Genomic DNA, 18,834 nt, shown 5'->3' with positions numbered 1-18,834 from the left:
TAGAAATAACAGTCTCGCACAGTTCCCTTGCTTCTCCAAATGAGTCAGGACAGCATGTAAAGCCATTGCCACAACATCCTCTGTGGATCTCTTTGCCTTGTATGCAAACTGGTAAGGGTCAAGTCCCACTGGCAGACAAGATAAGATGCGGTTCCTCACCAGTTTTTCGAAACATTTCATTATGATGGGTGTCAACGCCACAGGGCGAAAATCATTCAGACTGTCTATCTTTGATGTTTTTGGCAGGGGTATAATGGTAGCGGATTTCAGACAGGGTGGAACAGTGGCTTGGGCCAGAGACTGGTTAAAAATCTTCGTAAAGATTCCTGCCAGTTGGTCCGAACAATCTCTTAGCACCCTGCCAGCCACCCCATCCGGGCCCATAGCCTTCCTCGTGTTTACCTCCTTTAATATTCGCCTCACTTCTGCCTCTTCCACCCTGGCAGCATTTCCTGTAGGTAGTGACGCCAATAGCTCTGGCATCCCTGTTGGAGTCACTGTTGGCGTCACCTCAAATCGGGCAAAGAAGGTATTCAACTCTCCCACCAAGGAAGCAGTACTCTCTACTACTGAAGAATTCCTTGATTTATAACCAGTCAGATGTTGGACTCCCTGCCACATTTGTCTAGTATCATGATTTTTCAGATGGTCCTCAATTTTTCCTCTGTACTCCGCTTTTGCTTTCCTGATACCCCTCTTCAAGTTCGCTCTTTCTATACCATATAATACCCGGTCCCCAGTTCTAAAAGCAGAATTTCTGGCCTTCAATAATCTCCTAACCTCTCCCGTCATCCAGGGCTTCCTATTCGGATACAACTTAACATACTTTTCCCTGGTGACATTTGCTGTGCAGAATCTAATATCATCCAGGACCGTTGATGTATAAGTTTCTAGATCTTGATGGTCGAACATATTCCAGTCGGTCTCCTGGAAACAGTCCTGCAGTTGCTGAGAGGATCCCTCAGGCCACATCGTAACCATCCGTGTTTGTATCTGGCCTTGTTTCCTGAGGGGTGTGTATACTGGTGTCAGAAGCAGGGACACATGATCTGAACCACCGAGGTACGCCAAGGTCTTGACCTCATATGCCCGTCTAATGTTCGTATACACCTTGTCAAGAGTATTTTCTCCCCTTGCAGTTGGTGCTATGTACACCGCTGTTAACACCACTGTTGTAAATTCCCGGGGAAGATAGAAAGGTCTGCATTTAATTGTCGGAAATTCCACATCCAGAGAACAGTAGGTATCCAACTTGACAGAGTCCGTACACCAGTTTTGATTTACAAAAATACACACACACACACACCTTGTTTCTTGCCAGAATCCTGTGTCCTGTCCCACCGGTACGTTGTAAAACCTTGTAATTCAACAGCTGTGTCTGGAATAGCTGAATTTAACCATGTCTCTGTAAGTATCAGCACACAACAATCCCGGATGTCTTCCTCCACTCCTACACGAAGCTTCCATTCGTCAAGTTTATTTGCCAATGATCTCACATTAGCGTAAAAGATACTTGGAAGAGGTAGTTTACGTCGTTGTTTCCTTACCTTCCTTATCTTTATTCTCTCTTTCATTCGACCTTGCCTCTACAGCCTCTCTTCTGCTTCCGCTCTCTCCTCCTCCTCCTCCTCCAACACCAGTGATTTACGATTTCTGGAATCTCGCACGCCCGTAGCTGCTCCCACACAGCACAGTTTCTACATCTGTATCTGCTGCTACTTCTGTCCCTGTATAACAGCATTTCGTATCGACTATAAATAATTCGTCCTAACAAACCCTGACTCCCCTCCAGGGAGCTCTCAGCTGCAGCGTCTGCATACGCCGCCATCTTGAACTGAACTTTCTACTGTTAACTACTGTTCCCATGATTCTTTGGGGGAAGCCATGTGCTTTAAATGTGCCTTAAATGGATGGTGTCCTTGTTACCTAAGGGGATGCATGACACTGTGATTACAGAAATCCATACGTATGAAAGTCCTAGAAAAAGTCGTACTTCGGAAGTCGAACAGAATCCATTCTGGAAGTACTTTCAACTTCCAAAACGTTCGGAAACCAAGGCATGGCTTCCAATTGGCTGCAGGAAGCTCCTGCAGCCAATCAGAACCTGAGGAACCCACGTTGGACGTTCGGGTTCCAAAGAATGTTCACAAACTGGAACACTCACTTCCAGGTTTGTGGCATTCAGGAGCCAAAACGTTTGAGTTGCAAGGCATTCGACTTCTGAGGTATGACTGCAGTATATATTTCTGCATGCTGAAGAAGCTGCCCAAGCTCCATGTTCACAAAATGAGGACTGTCGGCTATCATTGTGAACTTCCTTTGAAGAACAAAAGAGAGGCTTTGGTAGGTGCTAAAGAAGGGACATGCCAGAGACTAAGATAAAAGAATGTGCCATAATGGTATGTGTTTACTTCTTCATTTCACACAAACAGAAATCTGGCTTCTATTTTGTGGCACATAATGTAAGAGTGGTCACCAGGTAATAGAGACCATTCTGACAGGTTGCCACTAGCAAATTAGAAGCAGTAATCTTGCAATTAGCCAGTCAGTTTTGAATCCTTACACTTGTTTTTATTGTCAGCAATTGCTCGATTTGTTGTTTCCAAATTAGTGGAGCCTGTTACTCTTTCCATGATGTACTGAAAATGTGCCCAGAGTATAGTAAAAGTTGTTTAATTCAGGATGTGCTTATGTTATGTAAGGAACTTAGTGAAATCTATCTTCTCTTTTGAATTACTTTGAGCAAAATTTGATTAAGAAGGTTAGAACAATCACCATCCCAGGTGCTAATTGTCTCTGGATCCAGCTTTGCTGCCTCCATGCAACGACCCTACAAGAATAGAGAAAATTTTGTATTATATTGTATTGCATTAGCTATGATATTATTTCCTTAACTTTAACCATTATTCCCCTTTATTAGCTAAACTACAAACTGGGCATTATCCAAAGTTAAATATGTCAATGGAAAAGAATGGTGCACACGTTTAAATTGGTTTGGGAAAGCAAAAAAATAGGGTTTGTTTGCATATCCTATGACAATGAACGCAGAACCTAGTATCTAAAGTGCAACACAACCTTTTTGGGTGTGGTTTTGCTACAAGAACAAATACAGCTAACCCCTTGGAATTGTTATATGGATATCCTAACTTTCTGAAGCCACAAAAAGTGGCTTTTGGTATTACAAAAATGTACATTTCATTTTCAATGTGGCCAATATAAATTCCATGGTGCAGTAACCTCCCACCCAATATGGCATTGCTATTGTGTTAGCTTATTTTAAGATACTTACTGATTTCACAATAACCAGAAAGTAAGAGTTCAGGGTGTCAGCTACAACAGTTGTACCAGCCCTGCATAAAGTGAGAGAAATGAAATGGCATTGATTCAATACGTATACATTTCGGATGCCCATGATTCAGATTAAAGTCCGACTCAGATCATATGTCTGATTTAAATGGACCCTTAACTTGAGAGACTTTGTGCTTCTTATTTTTGGTTTTGTGCTATACTCAGTCTGAACTCGAGCCCAAATAGATGATAAAGAAGATAAGATTTTGCTCTAAATGAGCAGATAAGCTTATAAAAAGTAACCCCTGTAGAACCACTTATGTATTTTAACTTGACGAAACTTCTAAGATCACTCACACACAAATCTAATAACTCATGGAACGAGAACATCTGAGACACAGGAAAATGGATGAGCCCAGTTACAGAAAAATCTACAGACAACTGTAGCAAATTTGCTATTCGTTATACTTTTTTTTGCAGAGGCAGATTTTTTATTATTATTATTGACTACCTGTAAAATTTCCATAGACAGCAATGGACAAGGTGGTCTATTTTTCCTGGTGGCCATGTAGAAAACAGTGGGAGGTTTCTGCAGAGGAAAAAGGCAGAACATATCTTAGAACTGTTAATGAAGTATCTGTTCTATAGCTGAAATACACGAAATAAAACTACTTGATAGTAGCAAACTTGGTGGCCTTTCAGGTTGGGAAAATGACTGTTGTGGAGGAGACCACACACTTTGCTAAGGAGTAGGTTTGTAACTTGGGCGTGTTTCAACTGTTCTTGAATTCTCAGGCAATAGCTGTGGCCTGAAGTGCCTTTGAACAGCTTAGGCTTAACTCAATGCTGGATAGAGAGCAGACTATTGTTATTCGGTAGGCTGTCTCCGAGGTTTAAACTGCACTGGCATCTCTGTTAAAGATGTAAATTGATATAACAATAAATAAACAGTAGGGAAATGATTCAAATACAGTATAGAATTCTGTAGCAGCATTAAGGGAAATAACAGTGTTTTTATGCTGTCGTGCCAACAAAAACAGGAACATTGAAAGGTGAATAATTTCAGTTAATTCTGGTTACATTTCAGCCTTATAGCCCAATTTTAACCACATCTACTTGGAAATAAGGGACGCGGGTGGCACTGTGGGTTAAACCACAGAGCCTAGGACTTGCTGATCAGAAAGTCGGCGGTTCGAATCCCCGTGACAGGGTGAGGTCCCGTTGCTCAGGGGTCCCTTTACATTTACCTTTACTTGGAAATAAGTTTCAATGAGCTCACTAATGCTTATGCTCTTGAAAAGTCTGTCTAGGATAGAACCTCAGCCTTTAGTTTGTAATGCTATGCCTGTGGCAGAACTTATCTTTCTAATATTCATGGGGAGGGAGGGGGGAAAATAACTTATTTTCGCTGATCTAAAGTGCTCTTTGTCTTACGTGTAGTCCTCAGGCCCTCCTGATAGGAATCACGCAGCTTCATTGCTCTGCATTTGTGTTTAAATAATTGTGGTGGAGAAAAATTATCTAAATACAGTGGTACCTTGGTTCTTGAACAGCTTAGCTGTCGAACAAATCAGCTCCCGAATGCTGCAAACCCAGAAGTAAGTGTTCCGGTTTGTGAACATTTTTCGAAAGCCAAACATCCGACGCGGCTTCTGCTTGGAAGCGCCTTGGTTTTCGAACAGTTTTGGAAGTCAAATGGACTCCCAGAATGGATTAAGTTCAAGAACCAAGGTACCACAGTACCTAATTTTCCTCTTTTTATTTTTTCAAGGAAAAATTAGGAATCTCAATTTATTATTTACAGTCAACTTCATGAAAGATTTGCATACTAGCTGATCGCTCATTTCTATCTTCTATTGAAGGTGCTACACACATTCTCTCTTCTTTCACATCTTGGCTCCTAAACTGCGTCTTTCCCCTTTCTGTCCAAATAGCATTTTATTTGAATGTGCCCAGCACCATCTACTGGGCAATATCATCACAAAGACACATTGCTAGGATAACTGAAAACACTGGTGTGTCCTATAAAATCAGAAACATGAGATAAAATAAGATGACAGCATATATTGAAAATGAGAAAAAAACAGATTAAGGTTTCAAACTGCGTTTTAATGAGCTTTGCAAAGTTTTAAAACCTGTTTCACGTTTGCAGTTTGCAAACAAGTTGTTCCAATGAAAGTATCGCTCCCTTATGATTCCTGTCTCCCAATTCAGGCACCTTAAGTAGAAATAAAAAGTAATCTAAGAGTTGAATTATTTCATTTTACATCTGTCAGTGTTGGTTGACTGCCGTTAAGATTTAAGAATATTTGACAAGCTGTACACCTTAACAGGCATACATTTATTATGGACATTAAGTCTTGAAGCAAAAATAACCCAGCTATATATGAAATATTAAACATCTCAGAAGAATATAGTTTAATGTGCAAGAGAGTTGTTGTTTTTCTCCTTCACCTTCAGGCAGCAGTCATCTATCCAACTGCCAAGCATGGGCTACACACGTTATTAATTGCAGGGTTACAGTCATAATCTAAAGCACTGGTTTTTTTGAGGTAAAAAGTAAGTTACCTTAAAAAGAGACAAGTTGTGTGGTGTTGCTCACATCGTAAGTTGGCAAGAATACATTTAAAATGCTGTTAAACAAAATACAAAAATTATATTTAAGGAAGTAACCTTAATTGTGTCATATACCTGCAACAAATATATATATTCTACTAACTTGACTAGTAGAAAACCTATACAACTTGGGACCTAGATACTTGATGGAACACTTTCTCCCACATAGACCTGCCTGTGGGGGACACTCTTCAAGGGGCGCCAGATATCTGAAGCTTGTTACGTAGCTGCCCAAGGCAGGACCTACTTGGTGGTGGTGCCCTAATAGGAAACTCCTCCTCCTGTGAAATAGAATAGGCACCAAATTTTCAGCCGCAGCCAAAAAGACATGCTTGTTTACTCAGGCGTTTGTTGGGGTTTAATGCTGTTCGCTCGTTATTTTACTGGCAGTCAATATTGTGAATAATATTTTCTTTCTTGTGTTTTGTCTTATACAGTGGTACCTTGGGTTAAGTACTTAATTTGTTCCGGAGGTCCGTACTTAACCTGAAACTGTTCTTAACCTGAATTACCACTTTAGCTAATGGGGCCTCCTGCTGCCGCTGCACCACCGGAGCACGATTTCTGTTCTCATCCTGAAGCAAAGTTCTTAACCTGAGGTACTATTTCTGGGTTAGCGGAGTCTGTAACCTGAAGTGTATGTAACCTGAGGTACCACTGTATGTAGTATTTTAAAGTTATCTAACGCATCCACTGTGAGATTGTTGTTACAATGAAGGGCAGGCAACAAAAATTTTAAATCAGTGTGCTAAAATAATTTACCATGGTTTTGTTTCCGTATTTTGATAACGATGAACTTGGTTGTGTCAAGGTGGTGTTTTCTTTTGTTTGTTAACATCTTTTGTTGTTAGGCAATCTGGGCCTCCATAGTAATAGGGTAAAGATATAACACGTCTTAATCTATTCAGCATGGATCCCACAGATTGTACACTCCTTCCCTTCCACCTCCCCTGTGTGAATTCAAACTCGCTTCCCTTTTATACATTAGCTATGGAGTAGCACTGTATAGTGGTACCTCGAGTTACAAATGCCTCAGGTTATAAACGCTTCAGGTTACAAACTCCGCTAACCTGGAAGAGTTACCTCGAGTTGAGAATGTTGCCCCAGGATGAGAAAGAAATCGTGTGCCCGTGGCGCGGCAGCAGCAAGAGGCCCCATTAGCGAAAGCATGCCTCTAGTTAAGAACAGTTTCAGGTTAAGAACGGACCTCTGGAACGAATTAAGTTCATAACTAGAGGTACCACTGTATCTGCAGCAGCTTAAATGCAAACTATGGTTAACATATGGTTTTCCCAGTAGTGATGTATGGCAGTGAGAGCTGGACCATAAAGAAGGCTGATCGCCGATGAAGTGATGCTTTTGAATTATGGTGCTGGAGGAGACTCTTGAGAGTCCCATGGACTGCAAGAAGATCAAACCTATCCATTCTTAAGGAAATCAGCCCTGAGTGGTCACTGGAAGGACAGATCCTGAAGCTGAGACTCCAATACTTTGGCCACCTCATGAGAAAAGAAGACTCCCTGGAAAAGACCCTGATGTTGGGAAAGATGGAGGGCACAAGGAGAAGGGGACGACAGAGGACGAGATGGTTGGACAGTGTTCTCGAAGCTACCAGCATGAGTTTGACTAAACTGCGGGAGGCAGCGGAAGACAGGAGTGCCTGACGTGCTCTAGTCACGAAGAGTCAGACACAACTAAACAACAACAGCTAAGCAGAAGCGGGCAGTTGGGAGAGCCAGGGGAGACAGCGCCTTCCTGCAGCAGGGACAGCATCCCCCTGGGAGCCAGCCCCCAAAATACTGCAGTTGCAGCCAGAGTGCTGACAAGTGCACCTGGTTAGCGGCAGCTGGCAAAGGAGATGCAGGCACTTGGCAGCAGCTGGGGGAAGGAGGGAGAAAGGCAGGCACAGTGAGCCCCCTGACCATGCTGCCACTACAGCCACAAACCACCTGCACTGGCTGCGCCTGTCTGGGTGCATGCCATCCTGACCCCGGGCTCAGAAGGAGCTTAGCATTAGCCACGGAGCATATGCAGTATTGTGGGACACAGGTGGCGCTGTGGGTTAAACCATAGAGCCTAGGGCTTGCCAGTCGGAAGGTCGGCAGTTCGAATCCCCGCGACGGGGTGAGCTCCCATTGCTCGGTCCCTGCTCCTGCCAACCTAGCAGTTTGAAAGCACATCCAAGTGCAAGTAGATAAATAGGTACCGCTCCGGCGGGAAGGTAAACGGCGTTTCCGTGCCCTGCTCTGGTTTGCCAGAAACAGCTTAGTCATGCTGGCCACATGACCCGGAAGCTGTATGCCGGCTCCCTCGGCCAATAAAGCGAGATGAGCGTCGCAACCCCAGAGTCGGCCACGACTGGACCTAATGGTCAGGGGTCCCTTTACCTTTATATGCAACATTACATCATGGATAATATGGGGAAGGGAATGGGGGTTTTGCATGGCAGAAAGGTGGAAGGAGAACATTGTGGATCGCTCTCAATCCTTTAATTACGATTAAGATATTAGGAAACATTATTACTACTTACTGATTATGGACCAGACCAAAAAGGGCAAAGATACAAACAAGCAGCTCTGATTTGATGGCAAAAGTGAAGGCAGCATTTCTCCCTCTGTTAACCTCAGCCACTGAGCCAGGTGATAGGCCTTTGCTTGAGCAAGGCAGAATCTTCACTTTCTAAAATGTGCCATAACTTCTATCAGCAAAAAACCCATAAATAATTAAAGTTAATGCCTGGAAGTTGGCACCAGTTACCAATGTGATGACTCAACCTCTTGTACCTTCATTCACTACAGATTCAGCTACAAAAGCTAGGAGTTATTAAAAATGCATGAAGAAATTCTATAAGTATTAATATTCCACTTCTTTAAATGTTCATTTTGACGTAAGCAGCGTTGGAAGGGGTGATCTTTTTCCAGAAGTCTTTTTCACCTTCCTGACCTGATAACTCTTGTTTCCTCTGAGAAACAAACACTTAACACACATTAGAGGAGCCTCTCACTTTCTAGGGCATGGAATTGCTGAATACTGCTCTCTCGCCGTTTTTTTTGTTTCTGCTGCATACAGTCCCCGCCCCCCCGCCCCCCGCATACACCAATCAGAGTAAATTTCTGTCAAATGCAGTTCTAATTCCTCCAGCCATTAACAGAAGATTCAATAACAGTGGTACCTCGGGTTAAGTACTTAATTCGTTCTGGAGGTCCGTCCTTAAGCCGAAACTGTTCTTAACCTGAAGCACCACTTTTGCTAATGGAGCCTACCGCTGCCGCCGCGCAGTTTCTGTTGTCATCCTGAAGCAAAGTTCTTAACCTGAAGCACTAAGAGGACCACGGGTGTGGGGGAAAACCCAGGGCTCCCCAGTGTACTGAGTTTTAGTTAGGTAGAGTTAACAATGAAGATTAAAGTTTATTTCAAACACAAACAAGTTTTAAAATATATTCGAAATGCTGTCACACTATTCCCTCTCCGTCTTGTCCCTGTCTCTAACTCACTCTGACTCTTCTATCTCCCCTCCCAAAAGAACCAACCGAACTCATTGTCAAAACCTCTTAAAATCTTAAAATCAGGTAGGCACCGCCTCCGGGCTTTCTTATTGGTCAACCTATTAACCCTTTCTCTCCCCCAATATAAATGTATCCCCAAAGAATGGGCAAACACCACAATGAGAAATACCGTATTTTTCGCCCTATAGGGCGCACCAGCCCATAGGGCGCACCTAGTTTTTTTGGGGAGGGGGGGAATAAAGAAAAAAAATTATTCCCCCCCCCCAGGAAGCCCGAGCTTCCCCCGACCCCAGCCCCCAGAACAGGCTGCTATCCGCAAGCCTAGGGAGCCCGGCGGGAAGTCACGCCGGGCTCCCAAGGCTTGCGGAGAGCGAGAGGGCTCAGTGCGCACCGACCCCTCTCGCTCTCCAGGCTTCAGCAAAAGCCTGCATTCGCCCCATAGGATGCACACACATTTCCCCTTCATTTTTGGAGGGGAAAAAGTGCGTCCTATAGGGCGAAAAATACGGTATATTTTTCAAAGCTTTTGGCATAACGTCTTACAATCGACAGCTGAGAAAGAACACAGAAGACAAAAGTTGGGGAAGCAGAGGCTGAGGTGCAAGGACAATGACAAACTGGCACGTTTGGGATGGAACATAGCAGATAAATGTAAAAAAAGGGAAGGACAAAATACAGACAAGCACAATGGGCTGCCCCTAAACCGAGAGTACTCAAGAGGAGGCTGTTACTGAGGGAGCAATTAATACATTAAAAAGATGAGAGGAGAGTGGGGTGAGCATTGCAGGCACAACTGTAGACAGAGGAAGAGGCTAGAAGAAAGAGGTCGCATCAAATATGAAAAAATTATCTGCTTTGAGAGAAGGCAGGAAACAAACCGACACTCTATAAGAGATGGAGAGCAGACAATTTCCTTTTGGGTGGTACTTCCTTCCTTTGGCACCAGGAGGCACAAAATCCCACTTTGCAGGCATCCCAGTGCCCAACAGAGAAACAGTTCTGACAGGGTGCAGTTTTCAAAGTCATGGCTCTTCTGGCCCTGCCCTGACATTTATTTTCCCAGAAAACTTAACGTGAGTACAGTGGTACCTCAGGTTACAGACGCTTCAGGTTACAGACTCCGCTAACCCAGAAATAGTACCTCGGGTTAAGAACTTTGCTTCAGGATGAGAACAGAAATCGCACGGTGGCGGCGGCAGTGGCAGCAGGAGGCCCCATTAGCTAATCTCAGGTTAAGAAGAGTTTCAGGTTAAGAACGGACCTCCAGAACAAATTAAGTTCTTAACCCAAGGTACCACTGTAGTGGCTTTCCAAGCCCCAAATGTTACCTTATCTGTTTCCACAGCTCATGCCACAGGGGGGATTCCTGTGCAAACGCACTGTGTGAATGGTGTAAATGCAGGCAGCTCAACATGACACAAATGTTCCCAGAAGTTTTTGTTCCATTTAATTTTTGCTCCCAGAGATCAATCCTATCTCTCTATCCATTTGAGTTCAATGAGGCTTACTCCCTGGAAAGTAGGTGCAGGATTGCAGCCTTAGGCTTACTAGCATAGTGTTTCTTCGCCGCTACCATTCGCACACAGCGCTTCTGCATGGAAATCATTACAGGAATATATGAACAATATGTGCTAATGGACCCTAAATGTACCCGCGTGCAAGAGAGAAACCACCAGCTTTCGTTTCCAGTACATTTAAGTGCATGTTGGATCCAAACCAGAATGGGATTAGAGACTGAAGGGAAGAAAATCCAACTCTTTGTTTTCCCTGAAAGCTCATTTTCATCTCTTGGAAGTATCTTTCCTCAGTAACAATCATAAAATTATATTGCCGATTCACAATTTGTAACTTGTAGTTAACCACAGGAAGATGTTTATCAGCTTGCAAGATAATTTTTAGAATGCAGAACACAATTTAATACAAATTCGGCTTAAGTGTTGTATAACTCTCATTTAATTATATTAAACTCGCACAGCTTCCATTCCTGGTGGTTTATGCTGAATGTGTTGACAACTCAAATCAGAACATGAACTGATATTTTCACAAAGGAAAGTGATATAGGAATAAAGCATCAAAAGTTAAGTGAGACATTGTGTATGTAAACTAATATATTGTCACATCATTTTCCTATGTTTAAACTCCATTATAGAAAACAATGTAAAACTATTCCTGGACTGTACCACTTCAGATCTGCAAGTGTGAGGTCTCTAGTTTTAGTGCTCCTCTCATGTTTTACACACAAAACTCTTAACATGTTGGAGAAGTTAGGTCACATGTCTTTATGACATCTGTTTTTCCATGTGCAAGCAACTTTTAAAAGAACAAAACAAAAGGACTGCATTTAATTGTGATTTACCCAGTCTATAGTTTCTAGTGGCAAAGCCCTAAATCGGTTTTACGACACAATGAACTGTCTGTCCCACTTTCACTGAATCAAGCTATTTGGAATCCAGCTGCCATTAGGGCTAATGTGTCAAATCAACGATATACTGTAGGTCTTTTTGTGGGTATGCAAAGTTTGGAGGCGGTAGGGTCACTATGGGCAATTTGCAGTCACATCTTCTAAACATCAAAATTCAAGAGAGGGAGGTTTTTTAGTGGCATGAGAGAAAGAGCTGGAAAAGTATTGTTATTCAACTTGATTGGGGTTTCAGAATAACGAGAAAGAAGCAAAACTACCGTAATTCATTTATTCTGTTAATCATGTTTCTATGATTCCGTACATCCTCCATTTGAGCTCAGCTGGCTTTCCTGGTTCTTTCCAGCTGCTCATTTTATCTCCAGAATAACCCTGCAAGGTAATTAAACTGAGAGGTGGCCCAGTATAGCCTACTGAGAGCTGCATGAATGCAAGGAGCACTATGCTGGATGATTTAATCCGATTCATAGGGAGAAGACATGATAAATCCAGCTTTTACCATTTATCTTTTAAATACAGCAGGCTTTCCAAGTCCACAGGACAGGGATTTTATGAGATGAATCATAAAACATTAGTAAACAATTTTAGTTAAGTGTCTCTAAACAACTCTCCATCCAAATGTTTTGAAGAATAAACTTCCGGGATCCATCAAGCTCTGATTAATAGACCTCTATAAAACATACATCAACTTAATGTCAATCCAGTCTAATTATCAGATAGCTCTTCCTCATCTTAACAGTCAGCATGGCACGACATGAACTACTTACGCAAGACTTACTTTGAAGCAGGGATGGTCAGAGCTCAGCCCCAGAATCAGTTTCAAAGGCAGGTCTCAGCCAGGGTTTTGAACATGTGAAACAGAGTATTATTATTATTTTGTACCACAGAAAAGCCAAAGCCAGCTCTCAGACAGCTGTGACTATGGAACAGGGTTTCCAGGCACGTAAATACGGTTTCCAAGCAGACTTCTGTCCCATGCCTTTTTAGAAATAAAACACTACACAAGAATGATATTTCCAAGCCAAGTGTTAAGGTGCTTTATCATTAAGATAGTGATTTGAAGACTGGGCCTGCCCCACACCTACAAAGTATCCCTGCTTTTCAAAGACAGTTCTTTATGTTACAGCTCTTTGTGTTACAGCAATAATATAATACAAAGCAATATTAAATTGTTAATAGACAACCCATAATTTGTGGGAGAGGCTCAAGTGCATAATGCAACTTTAAAGGTAAAGGTACCCCTGACCGTTAGGTCCAGTCGTGGACAACTTTGGGGTTGCAGCGCTCATCTTGCTCTATAGGCGGAGGGAGCCAGCGTTTGTCCGCAGACAGCTTCCGGGTCATGTGGCCAGCATGACCAAGCCGCTTCTGACGAACCAGAGCAGTGCATATAAACGCCATTTACCTTCCCGCCGGAACGGTACCTATTTATCTACTTGCACTTTCACATGCTTTCGAACTGCTAGGTTGGCAGGAGCTGGGACCGAACAATGGGAGCTCACCCCATCGCGGGGATTCGAACCGCCGACCTTCTGATCGGCAAGCCCTCATGCAACTTTAAGGTAAAGGGACCCCTGACCATTAGGTCCAGTCGTTACCGACTCTGGGGTTGCGGCGCTCATCTCGCTTTATTGGCCGAGGGAGCCAGTGTTTGTCCGCAGACAGCTTCCGGGTCATGTGGCCAGCATGACAAAGCCGCTTCTGGTGAACCAGAGCAGCACACAGAAACGCCGTTTACCTTCCCGCCTGAGCGGTACCTATTTATCTACTTGCACTTTGATGTGCTTTCAAACTGCTAGGTTGGCAGGAAATGCAACTTTAGGTGGATGCAATTAAAACAATTAAAGTCTTTGTTACCCTAGTGCAACAAACCCACTTCAAAAATCAAAACAAAAATTCCCCCAGACTTTTTCCAGTTAGGAAAGTGATGGGGAAAGTGGTGGAATGAACAAATGATTAACGGGAACACCCTGCAAGCAAATTATGTTGGATGCAAGATGACTGCTCATTGTTGTAAGCAAATCAGAACAAATGCTCAGCAAAGACCAGAGATAGTCTCCCTATCGCATAAGCTTTGTGGAAGCAAGTTAAGATGAATACCGAATTAATAGGTCATCTGGAGGAGCCCGGTGGTGTTCTTGTGTGGAATAGAAATGAATTCCTGAAATTCAGACATTGAGGGGGTTGTAAAATGCCAAAGGGTTGTTCTGTCTAAATGATAAATATGTGTCTGTTTTAAAAAGTGTTCCCTCTAGGTCAGGCTTAGACTGTAATTTTGATGAACAGAGTAGCTCTAATCTACACCTAAGTGCCAGGATAGTAAATCATCTTGGGTAATACAGTCAACTTCCTTTAGAAAGCCCATGAATTTTGTTTCTTTGCTGTTCATTTGCACTACTTGCAGTTGTGAAGTGAAAACATTTATAAAGGCCTCCTCCTTCCCCCCAGCCCCAGGAGTTTAGAAGGCTTTTAAAGTACCTTTTTATTTCTTTATTCCATTATTCAATTCCCCTAAGTAGGCATATTCCTATAGAGTTTAAGCTTCAGTCTCTTGCAATATAAAACAAGAGGAATGAAGGCACTGCTGAGTCTAAAATATTAATAATACATAAAGGTTAGTGGAGCTAAACGTTCCTATAGGTGACTGGCAAACACTCTCCCTTTCTCGGAAGAAGATAACCTGCTAAAATCTAATTATTCAAGGGAGATATATTTCATAATGCAATAAATAAAGAACATATAGTGCACACAAGCCTTCATCTACTGTTGCTGCCGGACCGTCTCAATTTGTTTCTAAGTGGTGATTAGAAGCGAATACCACACAAGTTCCACTAAAATTTAAGGATGGATGTGTAACATGCTTGGAGGATTCTACCGACGAACACAAAATTCCAGTAGCATTCTTCTACGCCATTCCTCTGCTACAGACTTTGCATCAGACCTCTTAAACCTTTTTTGCTAAAATGAGAATTTCTGTTTTAACACTTGCATTGCTACCATCATGAACTATATCTCTCACAAAGTTCATTTAATAAAATACGTTTTACCCTTCTCTCATTTTTAAAAACAAAAAAGGACTCTTAATAGACTTTTTTTTTTACAGGTGCATGACAGTTTCAAAGTTAAAATACGAATGATTAGTATATCCTTCCCAGATTACTAGCAATTTCAAAGTGAGGTGCAGCTTAATCCTTATTTATTTGGATGTATTATTTATATTGTATTCTTTATGTTCATCAGGCCTTACCTGAAGGTAAGGCGCAAGGTTGCAGTATTAATTGTTAATGCATTGTTTTTCTTCCCAGAACTTAATAAGCCAGGAAAATCAAGCAAGTTCTCATTCTTAAAATATTTGGAAAAGGTAATTCTCATTTCTGTTTTTCACTTCAAGCAACTGGAATTTGTGGTTATATAGCACATTGCTGATACTTAAGTGAAAAGGAGGGGGAAAGGCTGGCAATGATCTCCTTATCTGGAAAATTTGACGTTACCTTGTGTACATAGGAGGTTAGGAAGATAATGCAATAAATGTGCATAATACTCTATTACTCACGCAGCAATGTGTTTCCATAAAACACATTACAGTGGTACCTCGGGTTAAGTACTTAATTCATTCTGGAGGTCCGTTCTTAACCTGGAACTGTTCTTAACCTGAAGCACCACTTTAGCTAATGGGGCCTCCCACTGCCGCCGCGCTGCTGGAGCACGATTTCTGTTCTCATCCTGAAGCAAACTTCTTAACCACAGGTACTATTTCTGGGTTAGCGGAGTCTGTAACCTGAAGTGTATGTAACCTGAAGCGTATGTAACCCGAGGTACCACTGTACATTCTTTCATGAGTGGAAAAAATCCTGTAACATTCCTTGTGTCCATTAAAAAAAATAGAACCTGATAATTCTGTCCCTTTTCCTATCCCTGTTACTGCTTTAAAATCTTATGAATGTCCATTCAGAAGTCAGTCCCAAAGTGTTCAATGAAGCTTGCCCTATGTACAGTGTGCACAGGATTGCAATCTGGACATAATATTAATAACGTTATATGGCAGCTATTAAAGGCGTGTTACCTGTTACGTCCTACTACAATTAATACTACTCATTCCTCCTTCGCCAGAAAAATGAAGAGTACAATGGGGAGGGTGTAGATGAAGAGAATGGCAGATGCTTCTACATAAGATATCAGTACCCACAAATCACAGATTCATGACTTAAATACCTAGCTTGAGTCAGCCATTCATATCGCCAAGAGAGATTTCTCACCTATTTTGCTCATGAAACTGAGTGTATAATGTGCCCAAGACCCAGCAGTAAAAAAACTGTTCTTGTAAAAACAAGCAAGAACTTCGACATTAGAGTTCTTCATATGACAAATTGTAATTCACCTGCCAATACAGATTAGATCATATGGTTTTCTTCAGTACAGTATCATAAGCAGATGATGGGTGACAACATGCTGAAGAGAACTTCTATAGTGTCATCCTACACATCTTTACTTTGAAGGAAGTCCCATTTAATTTGATTTGGTTCCCATTTAATCTGAGGCTCTTGTATATGCCACAAAGGTTAAAATTGTTTTCTTGGCCTATAACTCAATCAGTTTAAAATACATTTCTCCACCAGCTGTTGAAGAACCATCAGCACAGGCCAACTCTGCAAAATAGAACTTGTTTGCGACTGAAAATAAGGTGGCATTTTGATAGCCGGTGCTAAGGCAAGACTGAAGTGTGTTTATCCTCATGTGCACGATTATTGTTTGAATCTATGTGATGTTAGCTGACCTGCATTTTCTGCTAATGATAGATGCTCCTGTGCCAATTATGTATTTTTCTTTTGTTCACCACCATATTTATATCTGCTGTTATGAGAATGCAAGGCTGCCCTGTCTATTGCTATTTGAAACCTTGCTGTGGCATATGATGGAAACAAATATTCATAACTGGAACAATTTAACAATGGATTTACTCCTAGTAAGGACTGCTATAGAACAGCAACAACAGAAGATGGCTATCTGTATGCTGATAGGGCGTAGAAGGGGTGACACTTGGGACAACCATTAAGCCACTTCTTTGAACGCAAAATGAGAGGGAACTTCTCATATCCTGATTGGGGTTGTGCCTGCCAAACAAGAAGTGGAGCTATTCGCCTGTCTAGAACCATTTTTCAAGCAAATCACTTGCAGAGATGGGCAGGCCAAAAGAAGTACAAGAATCCCAGTTTGTTGCTTCTGCCTGCATCTTCCTGACTGGCTCAGTCCTTGTAGGGACAACTGTTTATATATTGTTCTTTATCTAGTTTTGTGATGTCACATCTTGCTAGTTTGTCTGGCATTCGACTCATCACTGGCAAACTTTAATACAACAATATTGTGAAGTTTATTTAAAGCCTTTTACAGGAAAAATCAGTTCGTTTCACTGTAAGTCAAAATAAATGCATGTGCCGTTTGAATGGGGTGATTTGTGTACATACCTCCTTGTCAATCACAGCAAGTTCTGAATCAGATTTACATATAACTGAAGCAGGGCGTCTTGTATTAGTCAACAGGCAGGTTTCCTTTGGGGAATAAAAAGAGTTTCAAGTTTATCTTCATGTAGGATCGCACAGAAGTATGTGCAAGAGTTTACTACCAGAATTACAGTATATTAGAATATAGAAGTAGCTACAAACAATACCTCTGACACCCAACTGAGAAAACATCTAGAAAACACATGAGTAGAGAGGTAATTGTTATTTAAAACATGTAATTAGAATTATCAGAAAAAGAAAATATCACTGAAGAGCTTCTCTTTCATATCTCTACACTGAAAAGCAGCCTTTCCCACAAATTGTTTGACAATACACGGACGGCAATAGTTACCCCTATAAAATTTCCCTCTTCAATTTCATATAATGTTTCAGGGGTTAAAATCGTTGCATCATCTATAATGATTTTCAGTTTGCCAGACAACACTAAATAGCATTCCGTTGCTACGTGTCCTTGACGGATAATAATTGTCCCAGCTTCATACCTGTTTTGAAAATATAACAACATCAACAGAAATTACTGCAGGTAAAATAAAGGCATGTGTGTGCAGCTTTTAGTAGTTTGGTGACCAAAACGAAAACCTTCATTAAGGCGTGAATATCATTTTAAAAAATATTTATTATCCTATGAGTGGATCTTCCTAACCACAGAACCATCTTAGAGTGCAAGTAAAAGAATAAAAAATATTAGCCTTCTCACTAATGAAGAATCCAGTGACCACTTACTGTTGGTATATCATTGATTTTAATAAGACTTCTACTGTTAGGCGTTTTTATATCAGCCAAATGAAGAAGTAAATTACTGTGGGACATTTTCAGGCAGGAGACTGTGTGTGTGTGTGTGTATCAATCAGACCACTTATAGGGCCACTTACAGACCCCTGGAAGCCTGCATAAACCTCACTGACACTATCCATAGGCTGCTCCCACAACACCAGCGTCTACATCACTACTGGTGGTAGTAGTGACTATATTGGTTAAGAACTAAAATCAACAGGCAGTGCTCATATAAAATTGCTCTGGCTCCAGTACAAATTTGTAACACAGTTCTGCACCAGCAACTTGCTGTTCAGAATTCAGAGTTACTATTCTTTCTTTCTTTGGCGATCACTCATATCCAAGTAAGATTGTCTTCCATGAACATGGTCTTAACAGTGTGTCTGTAAGTGACTGTAGAGGCCAATTATGGATCCACACATCCTTCCACAGTGGGGACATAGGTTTCCAGGCGGGAGTTGGTCATGGTGAGGGTTTGCCAAACGTGCCTTCCTCTTAGCATGTTTCTCCCTTGCATCCTGAGTTTGTGCCTCTTCAAAGTTCCTGATGCCCTTGGTAGAGGCTATTCTCCAACTAGAGCGCTCGCAGGCCACTTTCCCAATTATCTGTGCTTATACTGCATTTTTTAAGATTTGCTTTGAGAGAGTCCTTAAACCTCTTTTGTTATCCACCAACCTTTTAGCTTTCCATTCTTAAGTTGGGAATAGAGTAG

At 41.8% G+C, this 18,834-nt stretch overlaps 2 protein-coding genes across 4 annotated transcripts in view; one reads left to right on the top strand and one right to left on the bottom strand.

Moving 5' to 3' along the window:
• The window catches only part of EXOC1L (exocyst complex component 1 like), a 113,138-nt gene that overhangs the window by 66,963 nt on the left and 27,341 nt on the right, over nucleotides 1–18,834 (top strand). The gene's annotated exons all lie outside the window — the stretch shown is intronic.
• The window catches only part of LOC308485978 (uncharacterized protein), a gene marked incomplete at its 5' end in the record, with an annotated part of 44,986 nt that overhangs the window by 9,874 nt on the left and 16,278 nt on the right, over nucleotides 1–18,834 (bottom strand). Inside the window, 6 exons of the mRNA XM_081022206.1 lie at nucleotides 2,776–2,830; nucleotides 3,290–3,350; nucleotides 3,800–3,877; nucleotides 5,857–5,921; nucleotides 17,292–17,375; nucleotides 17,680–17,830. Coding sequence (XP_080878332.1) covers nucleotides 2,776–2,830; nucleotides 3,290–3,350; nucleotides 3,800–3,877; nucleotides 5,857–5,921; nucleotides 17,292–17,375; nucleotides 17,680–17,830 — 494 coding nt within the window. The remainder of the gene's footprint in view (nucleotides 1–2,775; nucleotides 2,831–3,289; nucleotides 3,351–3,799; nucleotides 3,878–5,856; nucleotides 5,922–17,291; nucleotides 17,376–17,679; nucleotides 17,831–18,834) is intronic.

This window comes from Podarcis pityusensis, assembly GCF_964106645.2.
Source record: "Podarcis pityusensis genome assembly, chromosome: 9".
Classification (NCBI taxonomy): domain Eukaryota; kingdom Metazoa; phylum Chordata; class Lepidosauria; order Squamata; family Lacertidae; genus Podarcis; species Podarcis pityusensis.
Note: the sequence above shows the minus strand (reverse complement) of the source record. Positions and strands in the feature narration are given on the sequence as shown.